Source organism: Copidosoma floridanum, unplaced genomic scaffold (assembly GCF_036245765.1).
Source record: "Copidosoma floridanum isolate Cflo_tuat_1 unplaced genomic scaffold, Cflo_Japanese_pri ptg000007l, whole genome shotgun sequence".
Classification (NCBI taxonomy): domain Eukaryota; kingdom Metazoa; phylum Arthropoda; class Insecta; order Hymenoptera; family Encyrtidae; genus Copidosoma; species Copidosoma floridanum.
Window position 1 is genome coordinate 8,601,063 of NW_028321884.1, and position 24,399 is coordinate 8,625,461.

General features: G+C 43.1%; 2 protein-coding genes across 2 annotated transcripts in view; one reads left to right on the forward strand and one right to left on the reverse strand.

The window, feature by feature from the left end:
- The window catches only part of LOC106647570 (transmembrane protein 267), a 44,085-nt gene that overhangs the window by 10,828 nt on the left and 8,858 nt on the right, over positions 1 to 24,399 (reverse strand). The window lies entirely within an intron of this gene.
- Positions 7,119 to 20,656, forward strand: sim (bHLH transcription factor single-minded). Its single transcript, XM_089589151.1, has 9 exons — positions 7,119 to 7,308; positions 9,169 to 9,624; positions 11,582 to 11,670; positions 11,752 to 11,841; positions 11,920 to 12,126; positions 14,827 to 15,050; positions 15,260 to 15,366; positions 18,414 to 19,010; positions 19,100 to 20,656. Exons 1-9 carry the CDS (start codon positions 7,152 to 7,154, stop codon positions 19,750 to 19,752), a joined length of 2,580 nt encoding a protein of 859 aa, XP_089445277.1. The 5' UTR covers positions 7,119 to 7,151; the 3' UTR covers positions 19,753 to 20,656.

Consider the following 24,399-nt stretch of genomic DNA (forward strand, 5'->3'; position numbering starts at 1 on the left):
TGTTTGCAGACAATTTTTGTTTGCATTTACGTTTAAAGATAGTAGGAAAAATGAAGTGCAGTGTAATATCCTGCGATAAAAAAGTGAAATTTAAATTTCCTTCTGATAGTGTGATAAAAAAAAATAAGTGGCTCGAAGCAATTGGGAGACCAACATTTTTGCCGCTCCCAAGTCATGGCTTACCTGTCCACGAGTTCTGCTTTTCTTTCACTGACTCTTGCTCCTTTCCCTTTTAAAAGCTTTTTCAATTCTGAAACTTTTAAGCTCCCATAATATTCTTTCTTGTCTTCCTTATTCATTTCAAAATTTCAAATATTGCGCTTTACCACTACACTTTAATTTCCTATGTACATACAATACTGAAAAGTAATGTTGTGTGAGTGAGACGGCCATGACACAGCGTTGGGTGAAGAGGATTCCCGCAGTGAAAATGACGGTCAGTAACATAAAAGTTACTGTCACTAACATACCAATCTATAGAGTGTTGGAGAAGCGAATAGGCAGAGAAGAAGGGGGCATTCCAGAGGTTCTCACCAGTGCTCCCAAATGTAACTGGCAAACATGTGAGAAATAACACAAGCACCAATCCCCACACAACCCGGAGCGCTTACTGGCCGCTTTGTTTATTTAAAATAAAGTGAATAAAACAAGCGCCAATCCCCACACAACCCGGTCCGCTTAATGGTCCCTTTATTTTTTTAATATAAATATAATAATAAGACAAGTGAAAATCCCCACACAACCCGGTGCGCTTACTGGTCCCTTTATTTTTTTTAAATGAATATAATGATAAGACAAGCGCCAATCCCCACACAACCCAGTGCGCTTACTGGCCGCTTTATTTATTTAAAATAAATTGAATAAGACAAGCGCCAATCCCCACACAACCCAGTGCGCTTACTGGCCGCTTTATTTATTTAAAATAAATTGAATAAGACAAGCGCCAATCCCCACACAACCCGGTCCGCTTAATGGTCCCTTTGTCCTTTTTAAATGAATATAATGATAAGACAAGCGCCAATCCCCACACAACCCGAGCACTTACTGGTCCCTTTATTTTTTTTAAATAAATATAATGATAAGACAAGCGCCAATCCCCACACAACCCAGTGCGCTTACTGGCCGCTTTATTTATTTAAAATAAATTGAATAAGACAAGCGCCAATCCCCACACAACCCGGTCCGCTTAATGGTCCCTTTGTCCTTTTTAAATGAATATAATGATAAGACAAGCGCCAATCCCCACACAACCCGAGCACTTACTGGTCCCTTTATTTTTTTTAAATAAATATAATGATAAGACAAGTGAAAATCCCCACACAACCCGGTGCGCTTACTGGTCCCTTTATTTATTTAAAATAAAGTGAATAAAACAAGCGCCAATCCCTACACAACCCGGAGCACTTACTGGTCCCTTTATTTTTTTTAAATAAATATAATGATAAGACAAGTGAAAATCCCCACACAACCCGGTCCGCTTAATGGTCCCTTTGTCCTTTTTAAATGAATATAATGATAAGACAAGCGCCAATCCCCACACAACCCGAGCACTTACTGGTCCCTTTATTTTTTTAATATAAATATAATAATAAGACAAGTGAAAATCCCCACACAACCCGGTGCGCTTACTGGCCGCTTTGTTAATTTAAAATAAATTGAATAAAACAAGCGCCAATCCCCACACTACCCGAGCACTTACTGGTCCCTTTATTTTTTTTGAATAAATATAATGATAAGACAAGCGCCAATCCCCACACAACCCGGAGCGCTTACTGGCCGCTTTGTTAATTTAAAATAAATTGAATAAAACAAGCGCCAATCCCCACACAACCCGAGCACTTACTGGTCCCTTTATTTTTTTTAAATAAATATAATGATAAGACAAGCGCCAATCCCCACACTACCCGAGCACTTACTGGTCCCTTTATTTTTTTTAAATAAATATAATGATAAGACAAGCGCCAATCCCCACACAACCCGGTGCGCTTACTGGTCGCATACTTATTTTACAATAAATATAGTAATAAGGCAAGCGACAATCACTCCATAAGCTGGGGCGCTTACTAGTAGCAATAATTATCATTAAAAAGCATTAAATAATCATTCAAGCGCAACCAGTGGTGACCAGTGAGTATCCTGGATAGTCAGGTGATAAGCACTCGCGTTGTTACTTAATAAATTTTATTAATTATTACAGCGACCAGAAAGCACTCTGGGTTGTGTGGGGATTGGCGCTTGTCTTATCATTATATTTATTCAAAAAAAATAAAGGGACCATTAAGCGCTCCGGGTTGTGTGGGGATGGGCGCTTGTTTTATTCACTTTATTTTAAATAAATGAAGGGACCAGTAAGCGCACCGGGTTGTGTGGGGATTTTCACTTGTCTTATTATTATATTTATATTAAAAAAATAAAGGGACCATTAAGCGGACCGGGTTGTGTGGGGATTGGCGCTTGTGATATTTTATTTATTTAATTAATAAACAAAGCGGCCAGTAAGCGCACCGGGTTGTGTGGGGATTTTCACTTGTCTTATTATTATATTTATATTAAAAAAATAAAGGGACCATTAAGCGGACCGGGTTGTGTGGGGATTGGCGCTTGTCTTATCATTATATTTATTCAAAAAAAATAAAGGGACCATTAAGCGGACCGGGTTGTGTGGGGATTGGCGCTTGTTTTATTCACTTTATTTTAAATAAACAAAGCGGCCAGTAAGCGCTCCGGGTTGTGTGGGGATGGGCGCTTGTTTTATTCACTTTATTTTAAATAAATAAAGGGATTAGTAAGCGTTTTGGGTTGTGTGGGGATTGGCGCTTGTCTTATCATTATATTTATTCAAAAAAAATAAAGGGACCAGTAAGTGCTCGGGTTGTGTGGGGATTGGCGCTTGTCTTATCATTATATTCATTTAAAAAGGACAAAGGGACCATTAAGCGGACCGGGTTGTGTGGGGATTTTCACTTGTCTTATCATTATATTCATTTAAAAAGGACAAAGGGACCATTAAGCGCACCGGGTTGTGTGGGGATTTTCACTTGTCTTATCATTATATTTATTTAAAAAAAATAAAGGGACCAGTAAGTGCTCGGGTTGTGTGGGGATTGGCGCTTGTCTTATCATTATATTCATTTAAAAAGGACAAAGGGACCATTAAGCGGACCGGGTTGTGTGGGGATTGGCGCTTGTCTTATTCAATTTATTTTAAATAAATAAAGCGGCCAGTAAGCGCACTGGGTTGTGTGGGGATTGGCGCTTGTCTTATCATTATATTTATTTAAAAAAAATAAAGGGACCAGTAAGTGCTCGGGTTGTGTGGGGATTGGCGCTTGTCTTATCATTATATTCATTTAAAAAGGACAAAGGGACCATTAAGCGGACCGGGTTGTGTGGGGATTGGCGCTTGTCTTATTCAATTTATTTTAAATAAATAAAGCGGCCAGTAAGCGCTCCGGGTTGTGTGGGGATGGGCGCTTGTTTTATTCACTTTATTTTAAATAAATGAAGGGACCAGTAAGCGCACCGGGTTGTGTGGGGATTTTCACTTGTCTTATTATTATATTTATATTAAAAAAATAAAGGGACCATTAAGCGGACCGGGTTGTGTGGGGATTGGCGCTTGTGGTATTTTATTTATTTAATTAATAAACAAAGCGGCCATTAAGCGCACCGGGTTGTGTGGGGATTGGCGCTTGTCTTATTCAATTTATTTTATATAAATAAAGCGGCCAGTAAGCGCACTGGGTTGTGTGGGGATTGGCGCTTGTTTTATTCACTTTATTTTAAATAAATAAAGCGGCCAGTAAGCGCACTGGGTTGTGTGGGGATTGGCGCTTGTCTTATTCAATTTATTTTAAATAAATAAAGCGGCCAGTAAGCGCACTGGGTTGTGTGGGGATTGGCGCTTGTCTTATCATTATATTCATTTAAAAAAAATAAAGGGACCAGTAAGTGCTCGGGTTGTGTGGGGATTGGCGCTTGTCTTATCATTATATTCATTTAAAAAGGACAAAGGGACCATTAAGCGGACCGGGTTGTGTGGGGATTTTCACTTGTCTTATCATTATATTTATTTAAAAAAAATAAAGGGACCAGTAAGTGCTCCGGGTTGTGTAGGGATTGGCGCTTGTTTTATTCACTTTATTTTAAATAAATAAAGGGACCAGTAAGCGCACCGGGTTGTGTGGGGATTTTCACTTGTCTTATCATTATATTTATTTAAAAAAAATAAAGGGACCAGTAAGTGCTCGGGTTGTGTGGGGATTGGCGCTTGTCTTATCATTATATTCATTTAAAAAGGACAAAGGGACCATTAAGCGGACCGGGTTGTGTGGGGATTGGCGCTTGTCTTATTCAATTTATTTTAAATAAATAAAGCGGCCAGTAAGCGCACTGGGTTGTGTGGGGATTGGCGCTTGTCTTATCATTATATTTATTTAAAAAAAATAAAGGGACCAGTAAGTGCTCGGGTTGTGTGGGGATTGGCGCTTGTCTTATCATTATATTCATTTAAAAAGGACAAAGGGACCATTAAGCGGACCGGGTTGTGTGGGGATTGGCGCTTGTCTTATTCAATTTATTTTAAATAAATAAAGCGGCCAGTAAGCGCACTGGGTTGTGTGGGGATTGGCGCTTGTCTTATCATTATATTCATTTAAAAAAAATAAAGGGACCAGTAAGTGCTCGGGTTGTGTGGGGATTGGCGCTTGTCTTATTCAATTTATTTTAAATAAATAAAGCGGCCAGTAAGCGCACTGGGTTGTGTGGGGATTGGCGCTTGTCTTATCATTATATTCATTTAAAAAAAATAAAGGGACCAGTAAGTGCTCGGGTTGTGTGGGGTTGGCGCTTGTCTTATTCAATTTATTTTAAATAAATAAAGCGGCCAGTAAGCGCACTGGGTTGTGTGGGGATTGGCGCTTGTCTTATCATTATATTCATTTAAAAAAAATAAAGGGACCAGTAAGCGCACCGGGTTGTCTGGGGATTGGCGCTTGTGATATTTTATTTATTTAATTAATAAACAAAGCGGCCAGTAAGCGCACCGGGTTGTGTGGGGATTTTCACTTGTCTTATTATTATATTTATATTAAAAAAATAAAGGGACCATTAAGCGGACCGGGTTGTGTGGGGATTTTCACTTGTCTTATTATTATATTTATATTAAAAAAATAAAGGGACCATTAAGCGGACCGGGTTGTGTGGGGATTGGCGCTTGTTTTATTCACTTTATTTTAAATAAACAAAGCGGCCAGTAAGCGCACTGGGTTGTGTGGGGATTGGCGCTTGTCTTATTCAATTTATTTTAAATAAATAAAGCGGCCAGTAAGCGCACTGGGTTGTGTGGGGATTGGCGCTTGTTTTATTCACTTTATTTTAAATAAATAAAGCGGCCAGTAAGCGCACTGGGTTGTGTGGGGATTGGCGCTTGTCTTATTCAATTTATTTTAAATAAATAAAGCGGCCAGTAAGCGCACTGGGTTGTGTGGGGATTGGCGCTTGTCTTATCATTATATTCATTTAAAAAAAATAAAGGGACCAGTAAGCGCACCGGGTTGTGTGGGGATTTTCACTTGTCTTATTATTATATTTATATTAAAAAAATAAAGGGACCATTAAGCGGACCGGGTTGTGTGGGGATTGGCGCTTGTTTTATTCACTTTATTTTAAATAAACAAAGCGGCCAGTAAGCGCTCCGGGTTGTGTGGGGATTGGTGCTTGTGTTATTTCTCACATGTTTGCCAGTTACATTTGGGAGCACTGGTGAGAACCTCTGGAATGCCCCCTTCTTCTCTGCCTATTCGCTTCTCCAACACTCTATAGATTGGTATGTTAGTGACAGTAACTTTTATGTTACTGACCGTCATTTTCACTGCGGGAATCCTCTTCACCCAACGCTGCCATGACAGCCGCGACGTACCCTGGCGCCATCTGATTCAAGCTTGACTGTAAAAGAGCCTCATAGCTAGTGAATTACACCGTAGTATACTCACGAGCTTCCAAGAGTTGTGAAGTTTATTCTTCCTTTCTCCAAGTTATACCGAGAGCTGCGCGTCTTTTCGAAAACCCTGGAGATTCATTAATTCATTTACTTGTACCCGACTGCGAATAAGCCGGGTACTTATTTTCTTTACTCTAAGGTTTTACAACGAACCTTTGCTTCCAATGCACGCACACATTTTGACAATTTTACCGTTAATTTGCTAGTGTGTCCGGAATAGTAAGTAAAAATTATTTGTAGCGTCCTTTCATTATACGTTAGGAAAAATATAAACTACTGTCCCCAACAATTTGCAATGGCCCAACTCCCAATTATCATTTTGAAAAAGTAATTCTTGCATGAAAAAAAAAAAAAAAAAAAAAAAAAAAACAGATCCCGCATGAAAAATCTCGCGTGCATATAATCATCAAGTAAAGATGAGCTGTGGCGCTGCACAGTCTCCCCACCCAGACGCGATCCTCATAAGGGTGGAGCTTATACACCATGTGTACGTGGCCATGGGGTGGGCACCTTTTTTAGCGTTACCTTTTTTTTGAGCAGCAACGCGAACCCCGTACAATATATATATGTATTTTTCCTTTTGTACTACATGCATATGTGTGCCTACACGTAAAGAATATGTTGGTCGTCCTGAATGGACGCTAGAGTATAGAGGGGGGCGAGAGAGAAAGAGAGAGTGAAGAAGGGAAGGAAAGAAGCACCGCCGAGCCGTGTATACAGGGAAAAGGCGTGTGGCGAGCGGGGCTGTAAAGTTCTGACAGTCCAGACGGCACCATCAGTTCAGTGGCTCTCGTGTACGTGTTCAGGTAGGACATCTTGCATGTACCCAACTCGGTGGTGCGTGCTCCCATATCCACCCAAAGTCACACAAGTATAAGCGCACTTTTGACTTTTGACGCGTAATTTTTACTCTCTATAGCGTCAAGTAATTATTTAAACAATTGGCAATCTTCTCGCAAACTGTATATACAATCCAAGTGCAGTGCGGTTATTTGTACGAGTGGGTTGACGATGAAAGGACACCAACGGTTGATCGGGTGCAGGCTGCTCTGAGTGGACTTTTAATCGAGGAGTTGTACGTTTTTCCACAATATTTTCGGTTGAACAAAAATAAAAAAGTAAATAAAAAACAACAAAGGACACGAGGACAATGGTGTGCAATCAGTCGGTCGAGTCGGCTGTTTTCCTGCAGCCCAACAACAACAACAACTACTACAACAACAATTACGATTGCCCGGCCAGGGTTGAACCGAATAACATGGCCGTTTCTTCTGGATTCGTTAAAAAACCTAGTAAAAAGATCAATAGTACGTACAATCGTTTGTTTTAATTTCTTTTTCTTTATTTTTTTCTTTTTTTTTTATCGTGTATCGCTTGACACTTTTAATTTACGTTTAATCGCTTGACCTTGAACTTTTTTTTTTTCTTTTTCTACGCAAAAGGGGGGCCGTTGATTTCAAAAATACAATACGAGATGATTGCCAGCCGGAATCAGTGCGTGTATTGTTGGCGATAAAAAATAGTAAAAAATATATTAAGACTTATGATTGACGAGGAATGGCTGTATACACGTTTTACTCTTTTATTGCTGGAATCGAAGCATCGCAGTTAAGAAAAAAAAATAATAATCGATAGCTACCTCGGTTATCAGCGTCACGAATCATGTTACGATTACAGCTTTTTTAAGTGGCACGACGCGTATTACCTCACAACGGAAGTACTTAATATGTATATAGAAAAGGACGAAAGTGTCGTGTTGTTGCGACCGGCGATTTTCAACTCTTTCCTCCCAAAAACCTGTAGTAATATGTACAACAAAGGTTGTAAACGCTACAATTTCCACGGTAAAAAGTAATACACATTCTTTTTGTCATCCAGTCGACACGCATACACGCAGCGGAGCTTTCACAATACGCGCGAAAGCTCGAAATGGCGCAAGCGCTCGCGAGCGCCCGCCCCACACATCCACACGTGAACGTACAAAATACAATATACATATATGCATGTGGGCGCGTGGGTGTCGTGGGCGTTCGTTCGCTCGCCTACAGCACGAGTATCGTGTACGTACACGTGTACGCCTTGCGAGCGAGACAGACAGCTACGCCATTTTCTTTCTACTGCGAACACTGCGAACTGGGATTCGCTCAATGGTCGACCGGTGATTTTTTTACCTTTCTCACGTTGACCAATCAATTTGGTTTTACGTAAAACATTGTACAAGGTGTTTCATCATTGTCCAAAGTGTGTCGTTCAATTATATATGTATACCCTTTTAGTGTATATATGTATACTTTATCCTTACTTGTAAGGTATATAATTATTATGCCAAACAACCTCTATACTAGGCATTGTTTCAATAAAAAAAATAAATAAAAAAAAGTCCAACTAAATGTCACGTCCATACGATGTATATGTATGTAGACACGCGCGATACCATTTCATCATCAGAGGCGAGATTTATGTATATATATATATAACATAAAGTAATAGAGGGCTCGTAGCGGAATAAGACAGACAGGCAGACAGTAAATTGGGGGTGGGGGTGTTGAATTTAGAAGAAGGACGGAGAGGGGAGAAAAAAAAATGCATTATTCAGAGGGCGAACGGTACGAATTTCCATTCGCGAGGGAATACGTATACACCCGTGTATATACCCTCGTGGACGACCAGAAGCGATGATGGGCGAAAAGCATCGTCGTTAGGCTGCTCTCTTCTGCAGCTGTATACATCATATCTAACGCAGGACAAATAATAATATATGCGCCGTCGCTCTTTTAATGATCATGCCTTGCCATTTTTTTTTTTTTTTTTTTTTTTTTTTTTTTTTTTTTTTTTTACTCCTCCCTCCTCGATGCTCCCATGTACCTTCTGTATGTATTGTTGTAGGGTACGCTGTTCGTAAATATACGTAACAACGTCAATGGACCACCTTATTGCGATCGTTACGTGATAACGGAGTGCTCTGCTCTATTACTTTTGTTACCTTTTTTTTGTTCTCTCGCTACCTCGAGTCACGCAAATGATTCCTAGATAACTGCAGCCATAGTTATTATACGTGTACACCCTCCGCTCCTTTAATATCGATCCCGAACAAAACGAGAGGATACTCTATATTGTACAAAAAAAAAAAAAAAAATTAAATGTCACGATTTGTTTGTCGATTCCAGAGCAAGCACTCGTCACCGGCAGCCTGCAGCTCCTCCAGGACCCGCAGTTTCAGCAGCTCGTCAACTTCCAGCAGGTCCTGCCGTACTTCAACAACCCGAGCCAGAGTCCCCCCGAGCCGTTGCAGAACAACAACAACGACAACCACGTGGCCGCCGGAAACAATCATATTTGCAACGACAACAACAACAACCACCACCACCACCAAATAGTCAGCGCGGGGGGTCACAAGAACGGGAAGCAAAAGCAGCAGCAGATAGTACTGCAGGGTCCGGAGAGCGCGATGAAGGCCAAGAGCAGGGACGCGGCGAAGCAGCGCCGCGAGAAGGAGAACCAGGAGTTTACCGAGTTGGCGAAACTCCTGCCCCTGCCCGCGACCATCACGACTCAGCTCGACAAGGCGAGCATCATCAGGCTGACCACGAGCTACCTCAAGCTACGCAATCTATTTCCCAATGGTGAGTTTTTTTTTCTTCTTTTTCCATCAACCGATCATTATTATTATTATATTATTGGATAGTACATACGCACCGACGTTTTTTTTCCCCCCTGGGTGGTGGTGCACCTAATTGTCCATTAAACCGCTGACGTTGAGCAATAGAACGAGGGCGGATATATTGCGTATACTATGACACTCGGGACACCTGCCCCCCCCCCTCTCTCTCTCTCTTACTTATACTTTTTCCCACTTTGGAAGAGCAAGAAGAGCGGGAGAACAATAGACTAGTCTTGATTTCGCGTCGCGAATAAGTATATACCTATACGTCGTACGCACCTTTTGTTAATTCATCTCGGCCGTATATGCATCTTAGAGGGATGGAAAAAAAAAAAAAAAAGAAAAAACGACGCACAATAGGTATGTGTACGGGTAGCGGGGGGTGTGTGTGTTTTTTATACATAGGGTGACGCAAAGGGCAAATAGTATCGGATGAGATGGCCGTGATTGCGCACTTAATGCATTGTATCCGCTCTACATATATGTATATATATATATACGCACCCTCTCTCTTGTACCTCATCTATACCTATATATACGGGGGTGGGAGAAGGTACCGCGTGTTTTAGATTCATGGTTTTACGCTCCTCTTTTCTCTCTTCCCCCCATCCCCTGTATGTGTGTATACACGCGTGCTTGATGTCGATTTACACCACCAGAGACATTGGCGAATTGAATTTCAAGTGGCCGCATCCCTCTGTCGTACACTTGTCTACATATACGTAGATAATATACTCGCGAACTAACATGTGGTAGATATATGAAGGTTTTTTTTTTTTTTTTTTTTGGAGGGATGAAGGTGTCCGTGGCAGGAAAAATCACCGAGTTTCCGCCGGAACCACTTTTACGCCAAAGTACTTTTGTATCAAAGAACAGGGGATGGGAAGGAGAGCGTGCGATGTGTTTTTTCTTTTTATTTTCGCAGCATTAATCCAGGGCGAATTGGTACATCGGTAAGGTTGAACATTCGTTTTCTTTGTATATCGGTGAATTCCCACAAATGGATGTCACGCGCGAGAGCTTGTATTAACACGGATAAGCATCGATCGTCAACGAGACGCGCTCTTTCTCCTGTCTTTTGCATCATCATCTCAAGGAAAATTCTCCCTTGGCGCGCCGAGTGGTATATATATTATATACACGCGACACCCCACGGATCTCAGATCGAGAGATGCCGATCGGCAGCAAGAGACGTCGTCGCGTCGATACCCGCGCTCCTTCCCTCCCAAGTATGTTAAATACACGCGCGTGTACTCGTATCTTGGCTTTGGAATCTATCGCTTCTCTATGGCACAAAGGAGAAAACGCGCGACGCCTCTCTAACCGCACGAATTAAGTATGTGAATTCGTAACTGTGCGTGTACAACAATAACGCGAGATCTGTCGATTCGACGCGCGTTGACGAGTGATTTGTCACATGTTTTCGAATGCGAACGTGGTTTGACGTGAAAAACGGCACTCACAATAATACCTCCCCCCCGCCCCCAAATCTAAGGGGAAAAAAGGGAGTGACAACCGTCTCACCGCGTCCGGACTAACGTCAAATGTATACATGTATCTTATGTACAAAACTCGGCGGGCGATTTTCCGCGCAACTTAATGTTTTCCCGCTGCAGGAGGAAAAAAAAAATTGCGCGCAAATTAATGCGCGAACACGCGGTCCCATCACCGTCTACCTGTAACGTGGGTACACATACACACACGGCCTCGCCACCACAAGTGCCGAGCATTAACATATTTACAATCCGAAGGTCGGGATCTCCTTTTACTCTCCTTGGATGCGTGTGGGGGTGTTTTTCTTTTTTCTTTCTTCCCCCCACAAAAATTGTGTAGGTTTTTTAGGGGCGACATGTTCTCACACCTCCTTTGCTGAAAAATATGATACAAATGTAAACCTTTTCTTCCGTTTGTCCGTTCAGGCTTGGGAGACGAATGGGGCGCGACACCGCCTCTGAACCATCCCAGGGCCGAGGGGAACATCAAGGAGTTGGGCTTTCACTTGTTACAGGTACGTTTCACACGTGATGTATTATTTGATTGGTAATCAATGCATCCATCGTGTTAACTCGGCAATAATGTTGTTTTCCAGACGCTCGAGGGTTTCGTCTTCGTCGTGGCGCCGGACGGCAAAATCATGTACATCAGCGAAACGGCCAGCACGCACTTGGGCCTGTCGCAGGTAAAGATACTTTCTTTCGCGTAAGCATGGGTGGCCCAAAATGTGTCCAATTTTGGTAATGAATTTTTCGTGCGACAGGTGGAGTTGACGGGCAACAGTATATTCGAGTACATCCACGCCCAGGACCGCGACGAGATGAACTCGATGCTGAACTCGGCGCCGCCGAGTCACCCGCCGCCGTCCATGAACGCCCAGGGCGACATTGCGATTCCACGTACCTTTTTCATCCGCATGAAGTGCATCCTCGCCAAGAGAAACGCCGGCCTCACCAACTCGGGTTACAAGGTAAGCCCATAGCGTCCATGAGCCGTTTTATTAATTTGTGTGGGTGGGTTGAAGAAGCGAAGGAAGAAAAAAAAAACAACAACAACTTTTACCATATATATACGCCGGGCTGATGATTATTGATATATACGTTTGTTGTTGTGCCCATACTTGTGTATTGATCCGTGTCTTTTGTCTTTTTTCTTTTTTTGTGTAAAGAATTATTATCGGAGGGACGGAGTGGACTACGCGGAGCCGATGAGCAATGAGAATCCAAACGATAGGTGGAAGGTAAATAATCAGCCAAAAGTTTAATTGCGCTTTTTCGGTGAGCTTTTTGGGCTCTACGTTCATAAATACTAACCGTTCATTCCCTTCATTCATCGCTAATATAACGTCCTTACACGGAATTTTATCTGCATTATTTTATTTGCTTACTCGTTCGATAATAATTAGTGCACTGATGATTATTTAATCGATTTCTACTGTAGTACGAGGAGCAAAACCAAACAAGTGTAGCTGTATTGAACGAACAAATAGACAAACAAACGAGGAGAGTGTGTCTTTAGAGTGGGCTTTTACGCGACGTAAACGCCGCTAAACAAGACGTTCACTCGTACAACGAGAATATGCGCACAAAAGACGTCGGAGTTGGCGTGAAAAAAAAAAAAAAAAAAAAAAAAGAAAGAACGAAAGAAAGGGAAAGAAATAGGGAAGGGACCGACTGCTTTTGTGCGCACTCGGTCTCCCCGGTGCACTTGACTCGCACGGAGAGAATAAAGAAAAAGAGGACAGAGCATCCTTTTAGGGACAAATCGAGCGAGCATGTGTATAAGTTTCCTTATGACGTACACTTGGGTTTTCAAGTAAAAAAAATGTACACCCTTAGCCCTCACTTTGTAATGGCAACAAGCGCATCAATTATTGGCTTCGCGGTTCTATCGAGGCTACCGTAGTAAGTAGTAGTTTTACGCGTGTCTGAAGCAAACACCTACACGTATAAACGGAGACGAGAGGGAGAGCCAACGTTCGCGCACTTACCAAAGTTAGTGCCGTAAAATTAGGATATTAGGTACTCACAGAGAGACAGAAGGCTGGTACGGTAGAGGGGGCGCGCGAGGATTTAGACGTAAGTACGTCGTATAAACGCCCAAGTGCCATTTCGGGCCATTGGGGTTTTTATTGATTGGATTCGTCGACAGATGTTAATTGATGCAATGTGTACACTGTTGAACACTTTCTGCCCGATAGCATTGGGATTTCGTGATTGACGTAGTGTAGGTATTTGACAAAAAGCTCACGTTACGCGCATCGTTGAGAAAAAAAAAAAAAAAAAAAAAAATGTATTCAAAATGCAAATCCAAGGAAAAAGAAAGAAGCCTCTTTTCATAAAATTTCAACTTTCCCTCAAAGGGATGCAAAGAGGCAAATATCGAAACAAACTTTGATGATGATGATGAGGGAGAGAAAAAAAAAACAAGTACCCGCGTACAAATATGTATGTTACGCGTACGAGAAAAAAAAGAGTTACACTTGTCCGTATACGCGCATAAATGACTGAAAGCTTTCGACTTTTGCATTGGCTGAGTAAGTGCCCGGATGATGTATACGCATTTCGCGATGACTCGTTTTCTCCATACACGAGGGGGTGCTTCTGTAAGTCATCACGAGTGAATCAATGTAATACAGCTCGTGCCGACATTTTCATCCGCGCGTTGTATTTGCAAATATAGACTCCCGAACCCTCCAAAAGCCAAAACTCCAATTGCCAATGTTCATTCTCAAGCATACGTTTCTCCGAGTCAAAGGAAAAGAGGATACAGTAAATACGTACACCACCTCCCACCGGCTCATGAAAATGACGAGATTTATGCACACGCACTTTTCATACAAACATGTATTATACATAGGTATAAAACGTGTGTAAAAAGGCGCTGCACATCCGCTCGGAATTGGTAATTTTCGGTGGGCGTGTCGCCTCTCTTGCATTTTTGTTGTTGTAATTTTTCCTCTTCGAAAACAATGTATGTCGCGCGATGGCGTCGCAAGTACCATCAACCTCGTGCACACGGGCGCAAAACACCGCGCACGCAATACACTTAATTGGGGGTGTTTTTTTTTGCGCGCGTGCATCCATCAGGCGGTAGGTGATGCATAAAATGCATTAATTTGCCCGAGAGGACAAGTATAGGTACGTGGTACTTACAACAACGCCGGGCTCAAAGGCGTATAGGTATACCTACACGGTCGGCACCGACTTTTGATATCCCCTCGCAAGCGCACCGCCGTTTGACACTCCTCTCTCTCTCTCTCTCTTTGTCTTTATTAACATATCGTCGAGATTGTTAATTTGCCGGCTCGTGCGGCTTTGCCCTCGACTGCGTTTGTTTATTAGCGGCTTATTTGCGCCCTCGCGTGCGTAGCGCGTTGTTTTTTTTTTTTTTTTTTTTTTCTTTTTTTCTTTTTTTACGCACTCGCACCCTTCGAGTATACCTCCCTTTCTTCTTCTTCTTCTTCTTCTTTTGTCCTTCCTCTCCGCGAAATTAGCTACTTTCGGACTTTTTCGTGGGAATCGGTATCTCGTGAACGTATCTAATACATTATGCTTTGTTGCGTTTTAATCAGGCGAAACGACAAACCTGCATAATATGATGTATGTATTGAAAAACCAGTGGAGCAAACCAAGATTAAAAACCCCCCACCTCTCGATTCGTGTTTCAGGTGATTCACTGTTCGGGTTACCTGAAGCTTAAGCAGCTCGCCAATCCGGAGTACAGCGACGGGGCGCCAAATGGCACCGTAAGCCCGTACACGCTGCACAACGTCGGCCTCGTCGCCGTGGGCCACTCGTTGCCGCCGAGCGCCAACACGGAAATCAAGATGCACCGCAACATGTTCATGTTCCGGGCGTCCCTCGATCTCAAGCTCATCTACCTCGACACAAAGTGAGTGTTTGGTTTTTATTCAATACTTACACGCCTTGTTGTATATATTTTCGCCTTTGGGTTCGCTGACCCCCTCGGCTTTGTAATACCAACAATGCTTCGTCAAATTATACACTTAGCTTTTCGTGTTTATAAAATAAGTTTCGTATACCATGTGGCATGTGTAAGTAGTAGTGGTATAATGTGTTTTGTTTTTATTTCGTTCACAGCGCCACGAGGCTGATCGGCTACGAGCCCCAAGAGCTCATAGACAAAACTCTCTACAACTACGTACACGTGAACGACAGCGTGACGATACAGCAGTCGCATCATACCTGTAAGTTTATATGCCTAGTTGATTGTACCACTTTTTTAAGTTAATGAAAAGGAGCATGAAAAGACAAGCAAAGTGAAAAACGGTAACATACACCTAAAAAAAAAAAAAAATTCGCTGACGTGGAGAGAACTCGGGGGGAGGGAAACAATAGGATCGATATCAATGCGACGACTAAGAGGGCCGTCAGACGCTCTAGACGAACGAGAAGAGGGAGGGGGCCGACAGGCGCTTTTAATAAGCTTCTTTTCGCGCCTCTTCTTCTCTCTCTCTTTTTTTTTCTCCCTCGTTTTGTTCGGTTTCCAACAAGAGAAAAGGGAAATTAAATAAGCCAATCGTAGCGACAGCCGCCTTAAACCGTGCTCTCGAGTGTTGAAGCGATATACCACGCGAATTTGACTATTTCTCTTATAAATATATTTAAAAAAAAACAAAGCACGGATTCCAAGTGATGTCCAAACGAAAAAAAGGAGCTTCGCGAGGAAGGTATTGTCAATCACGGCTAACTGTGTCGTCGCCGCCGTCCATAATTAGCCCCGCCAAAGTTTCGCCGATACGATCTCTCGTCTGTATCATGGGTATACCTTGTGCACACAAAGTATATCGACACATAGTCCATCAGACGAGGATTGAAGGGGGGGGAAAAAAAAAAAAGAACCGATCGATCGGAAGGCTCACCCTGCGCACGTATGCATCATGTACGAGTACAGCTGACACTGCATTTCGGCGCTCTATAGCGAAGAAGAGAAAGAAAAGCCCCTCGTTGGTCCCTTTGATGTTCGTCTCCTCTCCTATACATATGTATAACAACAATATACCTTGCAAGTACGTGCAAGCGAGAGATAAAACTCTTTCTCGCGTGTACCCACCGCAGCATCTCCTTAAAATCCTCGTACTATTTTTCTTCTTCTCTCGTGCAGCCCTCACGCGACTAATCAGCCGAGACGAAAAAGAAGAAACAAAAAACAAAAAACAAAACACAACGCGAATGAAGGAAAAACAAAATAGTTAGTCTTATACGTGACGAATCGCCCCACTTGCCGGTTTGTACGAGTATACTTTTTTACCGCTGCCTACTTTTGTATTTAGCTCGTGTTTTGTAAGAATGAAACAAACGTATAACTTTTGCCTCAAATGTACATGTACACGGTTGAGTTGGGGGCGGGCGCGACTCGACTTACTCCCCCTCGTTTTCAATTGCCACACGTGCAACAGTAGGTATACTTGGTTTGCTCCTTTGTGTACCTACATGACTCGTGATGTTTCGTGCAGCTGTAGATACATATATGTATTTCAACAAATCTCGCGACATGATAATTATGTATGGCATTTATCTTTGACTTATACTTAATCATCACTCGTCTCGGGCACGTGTAATTCCATGTAATGAGCTTCAAGTGACGACTAACATTCACGAACAACAAGTAGAATCGGTGCATCCGGTGAAACAATGTATATATAGTTACCGATTTTTTGTATCGAGCGACAAAAACGCGATTCTCGAAACGACGACATTTATGTCCAGGAAACTCTTCGTAGGTATACATAATATATAAAAATACGCAAGCGTAGGTACAGAAGAAACCGAGAGAAGTTTCGAGTTTTGAATAATCCGTGTATAATATGAACTACAATGAAACGTGCAATCGACGCGTTCTCGGGAAACGGCCTATATATTATCCTGCACGGCGCATATATAATATATTATAACACTGGTTATACGTAAATGTTACACTCGTATACGCGCGACTTGTGATACAGGAGTTGTGGGTATATTATATTATATCGCGATATCATCTTGCACTCGCGGTTGTATTATATATGTATATTGTAATGCTGATGTACGACTCGTGCACTGTGTGTACCATATACCTAAAAATGGGGTGGGGGGGGGAAATGGTCGAGAAGTTAAAAAGCATTTATTTTGAAGGGCACAGAAATACTAGACTTGAAAATCGACACGAGCAACAATGGCTCGCAAGGGGAAAAAAAAAGTTACAATGCGCGGAAAAACGCTAGTATAGGTTTAGAGAACGAGAAAAAAGCAAGTGGCTAACAATAGAGAGAGAGAGAGAAGGATATATATATAAGCCCGTCGTCGTACATAGGTATAACCGTCACCGGGAAGCCGTACAGCGAGCTGGAAAATAGGGATAAGTGGATGGGAGGAGCAACGTGGAAGAAGCCTTGTAATAAGAATAGGTATATATATATAATAATAATAATAATATTATGTGGGCGTCGGGAGGCGGAGGTGCCTGTTATATAGCTGGGGTAGGTACCTATACACACTGCACACGCTATCGTTGTTTGAACAGACTCGCACTTTCGCTATAAGCGCCCTATACCTATACCATTTACCGACTACACAGGGAGATGAAGCTCATAAGCCTCAAAGGGATAATGCCGCTGACACGTACACCCACGCGTTATAGTTATGGCCTTTTTCTTCTCCTCTCCTCCTCTGCATCATGTAAATGCATTTACGTGATTGTACGGTCGAAATGTCGAATGTACATACGTAGGTGTGAATAATATGTCTCTTGGAGCTTGCGGGGCAAAAAGAACGGACTTTGTATAGGTATCCCTCCCCTTGGTGACGTTGCGACGTACTTACTGGCATGGAAGCTATTTTTATTAGCCGCAGCGTAAGGCTGTTCTACACACCCCTCGGCAGCAACCAGGTGTATATATACATACAACACTGAAGCGCAGGACCGAGAGCTTGCGGGATTTTCGTGTCGAGGTCGCGACTCTTGGCGCAAGCGCGCCACAGCTCCCTCTCCCCCTCTGGTTTCTCGCGACAGCTGAATTGATTGCGGGTAATTATATGGAGAAACGGGGAAGGAGGGGTAGCACGTACAATAGGATTTTCCGTGGCGAGGTATGCGCTCTGATTGAAAAGTGCCATTTTACAGGGATATTTCGAGGTGATGGTTGCACGGAGCGGCGCAAACATTTTTCTAGTACTTACAAGTTTAAATGTGTAATGCGTAAATGTACGATGAGTATGATTAAATAAGTATTATTATTATGATTTCTCGTTTCAGTGTTGTGGAAGGGCCAAGTGACGACTCGGTACTTTAGGTTCATGACCCGTTCGGGTGGTTACGTCTGGATGCAGTCATACGCGACGATAGTCCACAATTCACGGAGCTCCCGGCCGCACTGCGTCGTCTCGATGAACTACGTGCTCTCGGCCACCGAGGACAAGGAGCTCATATTCGCCCTCGACCAGAAGGCCAATAGCAAATCCTCCCCGGGGCCCAGCCACGTTTCCGCCAACGGCACCTCCACGGCCCCCAAATCGCCCATTGGCAACCCGTTACCCAAATGCGCCCGCGACCTGGCCACGGACGAGCTCCAACAGCCACCCAAGCAACTCAACAGTCCCGTCTCCTCTTACGGCTCCTCGTTGACCGACAACGGCAATCTCGTGGCCGCCGGTGGGGTGCCAGCCATCGTCGACACCCACTACACGACCAGCCCCAGCTGCGCTGGCAGCCCGAATTACGCGAGCTCCGAGTACACGGGCTACAACGGCACCATGGTACAGACGAGCGCCCCTTACCATCCCGGTGCCCAGACCACGGGCGACTCTGCAGCCTACTACCCCATGGACATGTACTACAACCAGGGCTACCCAGGTGAGCGTTTCTTCCACCCTCCCGCCTCTATGCTGCTCCGATTAAGTACAATTATATAAAAAAAAAAAAACTTGAATGTTTACTTGTAGGGTCTACGCATCTGAACGTGGTCCAGCAGCAGCAGCATCCGCAAATGATGCAGCAGCAGAGTCCCATGGGGGGTACGATGCAGCACAGTCCCCATCATCAGCAGCCTCGAGCTGGCCAAAAGAGGTCTTACTCGACCTCGTCGAGTTCGGGGGGTAGTAGCGTGGACGAGTCCACGGATCCGTACGTCGGCCAGCACTACACGCCTTATCCGTCCCCGCCGTATCAAGTCCAGCAACACCACGTGCTCGACTCGCCGCCCAACGACGTGTCGAGCATCGACGCCGGCGCCGCCATGTTCAACAGTTGTAGCTTCAACGTGCCCGTGTCCACCGGCTACGCGAACGGCTACGACGCCACCAACGCCATACCCATGACGAACCATCATCAACAACATAACGATTACCAGTCCCACCAAATAATCCACCATCATCACGAGGACAACAGGCTGCAGCACCAGTTGCACGTCGACAGTGGCTACGTCGTCGATCACGTGGTCGACATGCCCGTCCTGTACGCCAACACGCCCGAGTACAGTCCGGATAATAATGCGTCGGGCGTGCAGTCCCTGCACCACAGCATATGTTACGAGGGCGTGCCGGGCGCGGAGATGGTCGTCGACGAGAGGGCCGCCAAGAGCCTCAGGGTCTGCTGAACGGTGCTTTGGCCTCCCCCTTTGGCTGTGCACTGTTTGTTTATTTATTTACTTGCCGCGCTTTCGAACTATCGGTATTCATTGAGCGACCACTGTTTGTCTTTCGGTGGGTCTCATTGTAGCGAGTGTAAGTAAATACCGTGTATAGTGAAAGTCGTAGCGATGATTAAAAGTAAACCAGGACCGATCTCTCATTAGTTGCTTTTTGTTATCGTTGGTTTACTTTTGTGCGCGCATTGACATTACCTGTTGCGAAAATCGGGCTATATCTTGCGTTGCAAAATAGCCGTGCCGATCGCTGTGCGGTGATCGGTAAAGTTGAATTTGTGAACTTTGGGAATCATCGATGCCGAATTGTGTGCGAAACGTGTAATGCGATGTACACATGTATATATATATAAAATTGACGAAAGGTGTAAGCGCAGTTGGAATACAATTCATACATACAAATATAATTATGTACGATGATAAAGAAGGATTTCTAGTTGACAGATTTTTAAGTGTAAATACGTATGATTAGAGTTCGTCATCGTTCGTAGTTTACGTGATGACTGTACCTATACCTAGCGAGGATGTAGAACGATATGATAATTTTAATGAATCCCAAGACTGAACGGTGTTGTGCCAACCGACCAAAGTTATATATATATATCACTTTTGTATTCACACGCGTGTCGCGTTATAGTATACGCTGACAACACGATTTTTAACGAGGGATACTTATATACATATATACTTTGTTCTTTTAATTAAAATTTTCATTCGATATCCCAGCAATAACGTGTTTTCTTTCTTTTTATTATTATTATTATTATTATTATTATTATTTTAATTATTATTATGAATAATCACTCGAGTTTTATAGAAATTCACAAAAACACACACGATTATACATACAATTTACAAGACGGTATGATTATTTATTAAGAGATGACGTAATCGTAAACCACGTAGACAATAGGTCGATTATTTCTATTAAATATAATAAAATGTAAAAAGTACAAGTGTCGCATTCACGTAGAAAAAAAAAATAATAAATAAATAAATAAATAAAAACAAAACAAAATCACCGATAGAGACGAAAAGCGTTAAAATATGCGAATTGTAAATATTGTACATGTAAATTATTGAAAAACTTTGTGCATTTGCGGTGCCTGTACACCGAAAATACATATATATGTATGTATATATTATTTTCCTCTGAAATACTTGTTTTTGCTTTGATTATTTACCGCGTGTTTTCTCAAATCACGAAACTTTTTTTTTTGTCCATGTACGTACACATACGATAAAATTCTCTCGACATCTGTGGTTGCCAACACATAAATTTCACGTGTCGTGCCAGCAGCAGGTTGGGGCGCACAGCGCGTATGTGTACACTGCTCCTCCAGCACCTGCCCCTATTTCCCTGATTTTCCCGACCCCCTCGATCAGCTTTCGGAGTTTCCACAACATCGACATGCACACGCCAACGGCTCTCGCCTCGATTCAATATATCTCTAAATGACCCAATAACCCCATGCATGTACACAAATAATGATATTGACGATTGGCCAGCGGCGATGAAAAAAATGAATTGAATATATAAGTACACATCAACGAAATCACTGCAGTAAAAGTGCCCAAAGAGAAAAAAAAAAAAAAAAAAACAGCGAGAGAGAGAATAAAGTCATGAGAAAAAAAAAAGAAAAAACAAATTCAAGCGAGTGAAAAACGCGACCCCCTGCACGGAAAAGGCAAAACCAAACGCGTAGCCGCGGATCCCACGACTCCAAACAACGAGAACAAACGTATAACGCCTTTTAAAAAACAGGATCGCGCCATCAAAACGAGGGGGTTGAAAGCCAAGGAAAGCGAGGGAGGGGGGTGTTTTTAATTGTTGGCCGGCGTACGGTTTGTTAACAATGCGAGTCCCGGAAACGTTAAAGGGTGGATTGCACGCGGGGAGTTGACGAGTGATGCGCCGCGTGGTGCCGTCAGTTTGGATACGCATTATTCGCGCGCTCCGCGGGAGAGAGACGCGTAGCGTAAGGTTGACGTCCGACGGTGTGGGTACCGATACGTGGGTATTTTTTTTTATTTTTTTTTTTTTTTTTCTTTATTTGTATTAATGACGGATGAGGAACGAAAACGAGGAGGAGGAGGAGGAGAAAAACAGCAAAGGCGGAGAAACGGGCACGTGCCGCGGAGGCGGCTATTGTCCGATCAGTCACGGTGAGAATCCACGCAGAAAGAGAGCTTGTATTATGTAAGTACGGCGTGTGCCGTGCGTTATACATATATACGTGCGTATATATCCCGAAATGTGACATTTCTGTTGTGCTTACTATACATATTGACTTTTATTGTATTTTTTATTGACGTAAGTACTGTGATGATATACAATGACGTATAGTCCAAAGCGAAGAATCCGATCGCCCGATCGGTATGAAATCGGCAACTTGTAAATTAGCATTTTCTTACAAGTAACTATGCATGCACAACAATTTCAAGTATATAAATATTGTAAACGACGAGAAACCGATCGACATGATTATTCGTTTTTTTTCTCTCTCTCTCTCTCTCTTTCTCGGCACGTGCAGTCGAGTCAACCGTGTAATGTGTACACCGAAAAGCGAGAGAAGACTCCTTTTGAAAAAAGTTCACCCACAGCCGCGAGCTATAATACACTCGCAGTCGGACGGGATAGTTTTTATAGACGCGAGTGTACGTGTGAGCATGTATGGGCACCGAGTCGCGTGTCACTCGTTAAAATCGTCTTTCCTCTCGTCATCTCGATGATGGTATACGTGTCGATGAAATTGCGCTCGGAGCTCGGTATACACGTATGCATCTACACCCTCGACTCAAGGGGGAGGAAAAAACACCGGACATCCCGCGGTGCCCTGCATCCAGCACGCGACTCTAACCACCGTAGTAGCGCTTCGGGAGGTATGTTTGTAATGTACCGACTGGACATTGTGTACAACAAACGCAAAAAGTCATCGACTTGGTTGTACAAGGGCTGAGAAACTCGAACGGATGATTGCTCGCGAGGGTCTAGATGTCATTCCTCGAGGCGCCGACGTTGCGTGTACAATATATTTATAATGTGCAGTCGATCCGCCTTTCTTTATTATATATATATGTACCTCATACATGTACCTATCCCATACGACGACAGCTCTATTATGTCGGGGGGTGTGTATATATAATATGTGCGTAACGAGGATTGTTTGGCGTGTAATGTGAGAAAAGAGAGACCGAACCGATCTCGGGGAGTCTGCCACGTATAGGTAGGTATACACGTGTTTCGCGTGGGCATTGTGTGCATATATATGTATATGCACGGCTCTTTCTTTTCACTAGTCAATCTTCACGTATATATATATATATATATATATATATATATACGTTCACGTGCGCGAGAGAGTCAAGTTTGCCTTTGCCCCAGTTAAAAGGGGCATTTGTTTTTTCGATCGATCGTCCTTATTTTGGTATATACAATCTTAAGGGGGGTATGGATACATTTTTTTTTTTTTTTTATTCCTAATTCAACCTCGTAGAAATTAACGATACATCACGACGTATGGGCGGAAGATAAATTGTAATCGATACATTTGTGAAAAAATTACAAGATTGAGTTAAACCATCGGGAGGCGCAGATTACATCGAACCCACACAAATTGAGCAATGAAATATATCAACACCCCATCACCCCAAACATAAGAAATTATATTCGCCATATATGGCGTTGTTGTATATACGTTGTATATGTACAAGAGAAGCCGTGCGATGTGATGTGTATTACACAAAAGCCGACATATGCACTCGATTTGTCCGCGTGGCGTTAAGTATACGTATACAGCCGACAATAATCCCTTGGCGATTAGGGGCATCATCGGCCGGGATATTCCGGGCAATATAACAACGACAACAATAACAATACACGGAGCCCCGAGTTTAACTAAACACTCGAGGATAGGCGTGCGCTACGAAAACACTTGATGGCTCCTCTCGGATTCCCCGACCGCGTACATAATATATAAAGGGGTGGGTATAACAAGCTCGAGCATTGATTTAAAGCACCGCCAGTATATATATACGGGCTTGCGAAATTTTTCGGTTTTATTTTTTCACGGCCACGTGCGCCAAAACTTGCTTGATCGATTGATAATATTTTTCTTTTACACCCCCAGGGAGGGGTGGGGGGCGACGAATCGTTTTACGCAACCTGATTGTTTACTTTTTTCATAACAGTTGGCTAAAGTGATTTAGCGGTAAAAAGAATCGGAATGTTGAAACTTCACTTTTTTTTTTTTTGCTTTAAATCCTCAAAAAAAAAAAAAATACACGACAATCGTCCCCGGGGCTGCGGTGGGAAAAAAAGGGGGGCTCTCGGTAAGTATACATATATATGCCTATGGAAGAGCAAACCAGCGAAATAGCATAAAAGCGGAAAAAAAACGAGGACGGAAAGAAAAGTGAGCAAGTGAGAGAGGTAGGGGGGTGGGGTGGGGTGAGTAAGTGTAAGCCCCCAACATATTATATACACATATATACATGCGCTTGGCTTTGAGGGGGTTGGGTGGCGGGGTAACCCTGACAACGGCACGTAACGCCGCCCACGAGGAGCGGCCCTTCGCCCCCTTTTTGCGGACGCGTGTG

Excerpts from the sequence above, each read along its gene's own strand:
- sim (XM_089589151.1), top strand. The coding sequence starts at position 7,152 with ATGGTGTGCAATCAGTCGGTCGAGTCGGCTGTTTTCCTGCAGCCCAAC. Across the intron at positions 9,625-11,581 it reads ACGCAATCTATTTCCCAATG|GCTTGGGAGACGAATGGGGC; the intron begins GTGAGTTTTTTT and ends TTGTCCGTTCAG. Across the intron at positions 15,051-15,259 it reads CTCATCTACCTCGACACAAA|CGCCACGAGGCTGATCGGCT; the intron begins GTGAGTGTTTGG and ends TTTCGTTCACAG.